Source organism: Nerophis lumbriciformis, linkage group LG15 (assembly GCF_033978685.3).
Source record: "Nerophis lumbriciformis linkage group LG15, RoL_Nlum_v2.1, whole genome shotgun sequence".
Classification (NCBI taxonomy): Eukaryota; Metazoa; Chordata; class Actinopteri; order Syngnathiformes; family Syngnathidae; genus Nerophis; species Nerophis lumbriciformis.
In genome coordinates this window covers 2,892,489-2,901,466 of record NC_084562.2, presented here as the reverse complement: position 1 = coordinate 2,901,466, position 8,978 = coordinate 2,892,489, and the positions used below count along the sequence as shown (strand labels likewise).

General features: G+C 43.1%; 1 protein-coding gene across 1 annotated transcript in view; it reads left to right on the top strand.

The window, feature by feature from the left end:
* Positions 1-344: 344 nt before the first annotated feature.
* LOC133615781 (myosin-binding protein C, cardiac-type-like) overlaps positions 345-8,978 on the top strand; it is a 97,587-nt gene continuing 88,953 nt past the window's right edge. The window contains exons 1-2 of the mRNA XM_061974553.1: positions 345-462; positions 6,174-6,440. Of these exons, the coding sequence (XP_061830537.1) occupies positions 345-462; positions 6,174-6,440 (385 nt within the window). The remainder of the gene's footprint in view (positions 463-6,173; positions 6,441-8,978) is intronic.

The following is an 8,978-nucleotide window of genomic DNA, read 5'->3' as shown; positions in this document are numbered from 1 at the left end:
ACAGTATCCTGACATCCCTCCCCCAAAGATTGTCTCATTCCTTGTAAAAAGTGGCCACAAATTACTTGTTTTGCCACCAAACAGACAAACAACCTATCGGAAAGACGTCGCTCCTAACATTTTAGACCCGAATGAACCTTTTGGATGAAAATTGAAACGTCTTTAATAGGGATGGGTATTGAATTCGGTACTTTTATAGGTACCGACCAAAGCACTAGTGGGTACGGATTCACGTAAAATCAAACCATGCAATTTTTCCATACCTTTGTTGCACGTGACATCACATTCGGTTGCACTTGGCAGAACAAGCAGTCCAACGCTCATATCTGGACTTATTTTATGTAATGTTACATTTTTATTTTTATTTATTAAAATGTTTTTCTATCTTGCCTCTGGTGTGGGTGGTCGCATTTTTTTCTCCTCTCTCCTCCCGTCTTCTCCTTGCTCTCTTTCTCTTGTCTTGTCTACACTTTTTTTGAAGCCTCTTTCTTTGCACTGTCCTCCAAATCTAAACATCAGACATGGAATTGAACAGCTGGACTCTCGACTCAATTGACAAAATCTTTTCAACGAGGAAAAGAGGTTCGGGGGAGCCTGGCTGCCCTGATGGAACCATTGCTGCGAATCATGTGCCTCTCAGTCCTTTCCATCGAGGATGTGGAAAACATCTACCTATTTGGAACCATGATCACGGGGTACCTGCTGATTGGGCTGGGCATTGCTCTGGTGTATCGTCAAATTCGTAAGACGATGGCAGCCACTCAAGGAGCCCAAAGGCTGTTCGTCGCAATGGTAGGATTGGGTCGGGCTGTGGGATCACAGTCTGGGGCGATTTCTGAACTGAATCGCAAGATGGCTCACATCATGGAGAAGCTTGTTCAAAGGGAAAAATTGGATATGAGAGCCAACATGGACGAATAGAACAGACAAGCCATTGTAATGTCTGCTCGCGGAAAAACAAAAATCCTAATCTACGATTTGACTCCCTCGAATGTCCTTGACGCTGCAACAACAGGAGCAGGCTGTTCTGTAAACATCCCAGAGGACTCTCAAAGATGGACGCTTTTGACCTCCCTCCCTCCTCAACGACACCTGGAAGTCGAACTTTGCTTGCATTGCATGCAGAATGGCCCCGGGCCTATGGACACAACACCACTACACCCAAAGACAATGGGCATATACACAAACACACACCTCACCCCCACCTAACGCCTTCACCACCGCTTGATTCCCCTTCGGGGTGATGGACGGCTGAGTAGCGCTTTATAGCAGCAGGCCGGCCTCCAGGGCCCCAACTCCCCCCTCCTCTGTTGCGAGTTGTTGTGATTATATGTAACTTGTTTATGTGTGCTATGGCAAATGACTCAGTCTGGACCCCCCCCCCCCCCCCCCCCCGAGGGTCCAGCCTTAGACTGATATTTTTTACTCTTCCCCCCTTTCCCAATATCACCTTTTTCCCACCTTTTTTAATGAGCGCCGTAAGTGGCTGATCCGTTGGCGGTCCTGGACTTGTCTCCCTATAACATATGTCTTCTCTTAGTGGGACTGTGCCGAAAATGTAATTTCAGTTCTTATATGTCTTGTACATGTTAAAGAATGGACAATAATAAAGCATCCTGATCCTGATTATTCCATTCCAAAAAAGCAAGAAAAAGGTGCTCAAAAGTAAAGTCAAAATGTACTGGATTGGATTGGATTTGCCATAGACATCCTACTGATTAGCATTAGCCACTTTACATGGTGATTTCAACACCTCCAAATTTGGTATTCAAAACTACAACTGAGATGCACGTTACAATCAAACAACTGTTATGAAATTAGTACAATACATCCAAATTAAACATTGCGTAGAACTCAACAGAAAAAAAATGACTGGCACATTACATTTAAAGGCCTACTGAAATGCGATTTTCTTATTCAAACGGGGATAGCAGGTCCATTCTATGTGTCATACTTGATCATTTCGCGATATTGCCATATTTTTGCTGAAAGGATTTAGTAGAGAACATCAGCGATAAAGTTCGCAACTTTAGGTAGGTGATAAAAAAGCCTTGCCTGTACCGGAAGTAGCAGACGAGTAGCGTGACGTCACAGGTTGTGGAGCTCCTCACATCTGCACATTGTTTACAATCATGGCCACCAGCAGCGAGAGCGATTCGGACCGAGAAAGCGACGATTTCCCCATTAATTTGAGCGAGGATGAAAGGTTCGTGGATGAGGAAAGTGAGAGTGAAGGACTAGAGGCCAGTGGGAGCGATTCAGATAGGGAAGATGCTGTGAGAGGCGGGTGGGACCTGATATTCAGCTGGGAATGACTAAAACAGTAAATAAACACTAGACATATATATACTCTATTAGCCACAACACAACCAGGCTTATATTTAATATGCCACAAATTAATCCCGCATAACAAACACCTCCCCCCTCCCGTCCATATAACCCGCCAGTACAACTCAAACACCTGCACAACACACTCAATCCCACAGCCCAAAGTACCGTTCACCTCCCCAAAGTTCATACAGCACATATATTTCCCCAAAGTCCCCAAAGTTACGTACGTGACATGCACATAGCGGCACGCACGTACGGGCAAGCGATCAAATGTTTGGAAGCCGCAGCTGCATGCGTACTCACGGTACCATGTCTGCGTATCCAACTCAAAGTCCTCCTGGTAAGAGTCTCTGTTGTCCCAGTTCTCCACAGGCCAATGGTAAAGCTTGACTGTCATATTTCGGGAATGTAAACAATGAAACACCGGCTGTGTTTGTGTTGCTGCAGCCACCCGCAATACACCGCTTCCCACCTATAGCTTTCTTCTTTGCTGTCTCCATAGTTCATTGAACAAATTGCAAAAGATTCACCAACACAGATGTCCAGAATACTGTGGAATTTTGCGATAAAAACAGACGACTTAATAGCTGGCCACCATGCTGTCCCAAAATGTCCTCTACAATCCGTGACGTCACGCGCAGGCGTCATCATACCGAGACGTTTTCAGCAGGATATTTCGCGCAAAATTTAAAATTGCACTTTAGTAAGCTAACCCGGCCGGATTGGCATGTGTTGCAATGTTAAGATTTCATCATTGATATATAAACTATCAGACTGCGTGGTCGGTAGTAGTGGGTTTCAGTAGGCCTTTAATGGCAATGACTACTTCCTTGGCAACACACTGTATGTAGTCTATACACTACTGCCATCTAAAGCCTTGAATTTGCAACTGCATGCAAAGCCGACTACATAATAACTAGATAACAACTGGACAACACAGCTCATGGTTAAATGGTAAATGGTATTGAATCACAAATATTGAAATTCAACGATTTGGTGCATTTGCAAACAGCTAAAATGATGTACAAAGCAAATTATAACCTGCTACCAAGAATGTACAACAATTCTTCTCAACAAAAGAGGAGAAATGTAACCTTAAAGGAAAATCTAATTTAAAACATTTGTATGCTCGTACAACACTTAAAACCTTTAGTATATCAGTATGTGGAATTAAATTATGGAATGGATTAACCAAATAAATCAAACAAAGCACCAATATGATTCAGTTTAAGAGACTGTCCAAACTACAAGTGTTCACAAAGTACACAGAACAATCTTGAATCCTTTTGTTTGTTTTGTTTTTGTTTGTTTTTTATATATATTGAGACAAAGATAACTTATGTATATAATATTTGTTTACTCACTATGGTATATTATTTGTTCATTGTTTATTTGTTCACTGTTCTGTTACAGAGAACAAGGAAATAGGATATCAATCAATCAATCATCAATCAATCTTTATTTATATAGCCCTAAATCACAAGTGTCTCAAAGGGCTGCACAAGCCACAACGACATCCTCGGTACAAAGCCCACATACGGGCAAGGAAAAACTCACCCCAGTGGGACGTCGATGTGAATGACTATGAGAAACCTTGGAGAGGACCGCATATGTGGGTAACCCCCCCCCTCTAGGGGAGACCGAAAGCAATGGATGTCGAGTGGGTCTGACATAATATTGTGAGAGTCCAGTCCATAGTGGATCCAACATAATAGTAAGAGTCCAGTCCATAGTGGGGCCAGCAGGACACCATCCCGAGCGGAGACGGGTCAGCAGCGCAGAGATGTTCCCAGCCGATGCACAGGCGAGCGGTCCACCCCGGGTCCCGACTCTGGACAGCCAGCACTTCATCCATGGCCACCGGACCTGTGCCCCCCCCCCTCAAGGAAAAGGGGAGCAGAGGAGAAAAGAAAAGAAACGGCAGATCAACTGGTCTAACAGGGGGGCTATTTAAAGGCTAGAGTATACAAATGAGTTTTAAGATGGGACTTAAATGCTTCTACTGAGGTAGCATCTCTAATTGTTACCGGGAGGGCATTCCATAGTACTGGAGCCCGAATAGAAAACGCTCTATAGCCCGCAGACTTTTTTTGGGCTCTGGGAATCACTAATAAGCCGGAGTTCTTTGAACGCAGATTTCTTGCCGGGACATATGGTACAATGCAATCGACAAGATAGGACGGAGCTAGACCGTGTAGTATTTTATACGTAAGTAGTAAAACCTTAAAGTCACTTCTTAAGTGCACAGGAAGCCACTGCAGGTGAGCCAGTATAGGCGTAATATGATCAAACTTTCTTGTTCTTGTCAAAAGTCTAGCAGCCGCATTTTGTACCAACTGTAATTTTTTAATGCTAGACATAGGGAGACCCGAAAATAATACGTTACAGTAGTCGAGACGAGACGTAACGAACGCATGAATAATGATCTCAGCGTCGCTAGTGGATAAAATAGAACGAATTTTAGCGATATTACGGAGATGAAAGAAGGCCGTTTTAGTAACACTCTTAATGTGTGACTCAAAGGAGAGAGTTGGGTCGAAGATAATACCCAGATTCTTTACTGATTCGCCTTGTGTAATTGTTTGGTTGTCAAATGTTAAGGTGGTATTATTAAATAAATGTCGGTGTTTAGCAGGACCGATAATCAGCATTTCCGTTTTCTTGGCGTTGAGTTGCAAGAAGTTAGCGGACATCCATTGTTTAATTTCATTAAGACACGCCTCCAGCTGACTACAATCCGGCGTGTTGGTCAGCTTTAGGGGCATGTAGAGTTGGGTGTCATCAGCATAACAATGAAAGCTAACACCGTATTTGCGTATGATGTCGCCTAGCGGCAGCATGTAAATACTAAAGAGTGCAGGGCCAAGAACCGAACCCTGAGGAACTCCGCACGTTACCTTAACATAGTCCGAGGTCACATTATTATGGGAGACGCATTGCATCCTGTCAGTAAGATAAGAGTTAAACCACGACAAAGCTAAGTCTGACATACCAATACGTGTTTTGATACGCTCTAATAAAATATTATGATCGACGGTATCGAAAGCAGCGCTAAGATCAAGAAGCAGCAACATAGATGACGCATCAGAATCCATCGTTAGCAGTAGATCATTAGTCATTTTTGCGAGGGCTGTCTCCGTAGAGTGATTTGCCCTGAAACCGGATTGAAAAGGTTCACAGAGATTGTTAGACACTAAGTGTTCATTTAGCTGCTGTGCGACAATTTTTTCGAGGATTTTCGAAATAAAGGGAAGGTGGGACACCGGTCGGTAGTTTACCATGAGGTCAGGATCAAGGTTAGGTCTTTTGAGCAGAGGATGAATAACCGCTTTCTTGAATGCTAGGGGAACAGTGCCAGAGGAAAGTGATAAGTTTATAATATTTAGGATACAATTGCTATGGAATGAAAAGGGTTAGGATTAAATAAGCTCAGCTTCGTCCTACTCCTTTTCGTAGGTGCTGTCATGAAACAACTGGAAATATGTGATGCTTTACATTGTATTGTATGCATGTTTGAAATAAACTGAAACTGAAACTGAACTGAACTAAATAAAAGTGTGATATTCTATAAACAATTAACATTTACTAACACATTTGAACAAACACAAAAGTACCAAAAGTCGATACCCTTGAGTACCATTATCGATTCCCATGTACCGGGAATGTAACGTATCGTTTCAAATGCGAAAGCTACCCATCACTAATTTTTCAACAAACAATAAGAGTCGATTTCATCTTTTATGGATTACCATGATCTGGATGACTGAGAATCTGCAGACATTTGTTGTGGAATTACTTTTGCAAAAAAAATTAGCTTTTTGTCCGTTCCTCTTCACTTTTAGCCTTTGCCAAGAAGCCAAAGACACAGGAGGCAGCAGAGGGCGCGACTGTGGTCTTTGAAGCGGAAACAGAGAAGTCTGACGCCAAAGTCAAATGGCAGCGCAACGCACAGGACATTGCCGGCAGCGACAAGTACGTCATCACCGCCGAGGGAAACAAGCACTCCCTCACAGTGAAGGATGTCACCCAGCAAGACGCAGACGTCTACGCCGTGATTGCTGGGGGCTCAAAGGTCAAGTTTGATTTGAAAGTCCTTCCCTGCCAAAGAGGTTTGTATTTTGTTAGATACTTTAAAAATCCATTTTGACCCTCGGTCTAATTTGAGAAGCTCACCGGCGTCTATAATAAGCCTTCTCTAAATAAATCAGTCAGCAGTGCTTGTCAGTTGATTGGATCTGATAAGGTTGCATTGTGTAGCCCCCCTAACTGCGTCTGTGGAGTGACCCTGACCTTTCACTCGCACATTATTTCCTCATGAGTGGGCAGCACTTCAGTGGCACTCAGGATAGGCTTGAGGGACGGCTGATAGCGCATGGAAAAACCACCACGCCAACTGGAGTCGATAAGACATGTATTTTAAATGGGGCTGTCAAAAGTAGCCAGTTAAGTCATGGGATTAATCACAATAAAATGATCGCATTAATCAAGTACAAACCCTGTTTCCATATGAGTTGGGAAATTGTGTTAGATGTAAATATAAACGGAATACAATGATTTGCAAATCCTTTTCAACCCATATTCAGTTGAATATGCTACAAAGACAACATATTTGATGTTCAAACTGATAAACTTTTTTTTTTTTTGAAAATAATCATTACCTTTAGAATTTGATGCCAGCAACACGTGACAAAGAAGTTGGGAAAAGTGGCAATAAATACTGATAAAGTTGAGGAATGCTCATCAAACACTTATTTGGAACATCCCACAGGTGAACAGGCAAATTGGGAACAGGTGGGTGTCATGATTGGGTATAAAAGTAGATTCCACGAAATGCTCAGTCATTCACAAGAAAGGATGGGGCGAGGGTCACCACTTTGTCAACAAATGCGTGAGCAAATTGTTGAACAGTTTAAGAAAAACCTTTCTCAACCAGCTATTGCAAGGAATTTAGGGATTTCACCATCTACGGTCCGTAATATCATCAAAGGGTTCAGAGAATCTGGAGAAATCACTGCACGTAAGCAGCTAAGCCCGTGACCTTCGATCCCTCAGGCGGTACTGCATCAACAAGCGACATCAGTGTGTAATGGATATCACCACATGGGCTCAGGAACACTTCAGAAACCCACTGTCAGTAACTACAGTTGGTCGCTACATCTGTAAGTGCAAGTTAAAACTCTTCTATGCAAGGCAAAAACCGTTTATCAACAACACCCAGAAATGCAGTCGGCTTTGCTGGGCTTAAGCTCATCTAAGATGGACTGATACAAAGTGGAAAAGTGTTCTGTGGTCTGACGAGTCCACATTTCAAATTGTTTTTGGAAACTGTGGACGTCATGTCCTCCGGACCAAAGAGGAAAAGAACCATCCGGATTGTTATAGGCGCAAAGTTGAAAAGCCAGCATCTGTGATGGTATGTGGGTGTATTAGTGCCCAAGGCATGGGTAACTTACACATCTGTGAAGGCACCATTAATGCTGAAAGGTACATACAGGTTTTGGAGCAACATATAATGCCATCCAAGCAACGTTACCATGGACGCCCCTTCTTATTTCAGCAAGGCAATGCCAAGCCACGTGTTACATCAACGTGGCTTCATAGTAAAAGAGTGTGGTTACTAGACTGGCCTGCTTGTAGTCCAGACCTGTCTCCCATTATGAAACCTAAAATACCACAACGGAGACCCCCGGACTGTTGAACAACTTAAGCTGTACATCAAGCAAGAATGGGAAATAATTCCACCTGAGAAGCTTAAAAAATGTGTCTCCTCGGTTCTCAAACGTTTACTGAGTGTTGTTAAAAGGAAAGGCCATGTAACACAGTGGTGAACATGCCCTTTCCCAACTACTTTGGCACGTGTTGCAGCCATGAAATTCTAAGTTAATTATTATTTGCAAAAAAAAAAAAAAAAGTTTATGAGTTTGAACATCAAATATCTTGTCTTTGTAGTGCATTCAAAGACAAGATATTTGTGCATTCAGGGGCTTCACGGTGGCAGAGGGGTTAGTGCATCTGCCTCACAATACGAAGGTCCTGAGTAGTCTTGGGTTCAATCCCGGGCTCGGGATCTTTCTGTGTGGAGTTTGCATGTTCTCCCCGTGACTGCGTGGGTTCCCTCCGGGTACTCCGGCTTCCTCCCACTTCCAAAGACATGCACCTGGGGATAAGTTGATTGGCAACACTAAATTGGCCCTAGTGTGTGAATGTGAGTGTGAATGTTGTCTGTCTATCTGTGTTGGCCCTACGATGAGGTGGCGACTTGTTCAGGGTGTACCCCGCCTTCCGCCCGATTGTAGCTGAGATAGGCTCCAGCGCCCCCCGCCACCCCAAAGGGAATAAGCGGTAGAAAATGGATGGATGGATGTAGTGCATTCAATTGAATATGGGTTGAAAAGGATTTGCAAATCATTGTATTCCGTTTATATTTACATCTAACACAATTTCCCAACTCATATGGAAACGGGGTTTGTATATACAGAGATGCATCTTTACCTTTGTGTTAAACCAGTGGTCCTTAACCTTGTTGGAGGTACCAAACCCCACCAGTTTCATATACGCATTCACCGAACCCTTCTTTAGTGAAAAATTAAATGTTGGTTTTTTTCAAATTCAATACAAAGTTATAGGTTTTTGGTAACACTTTAGTA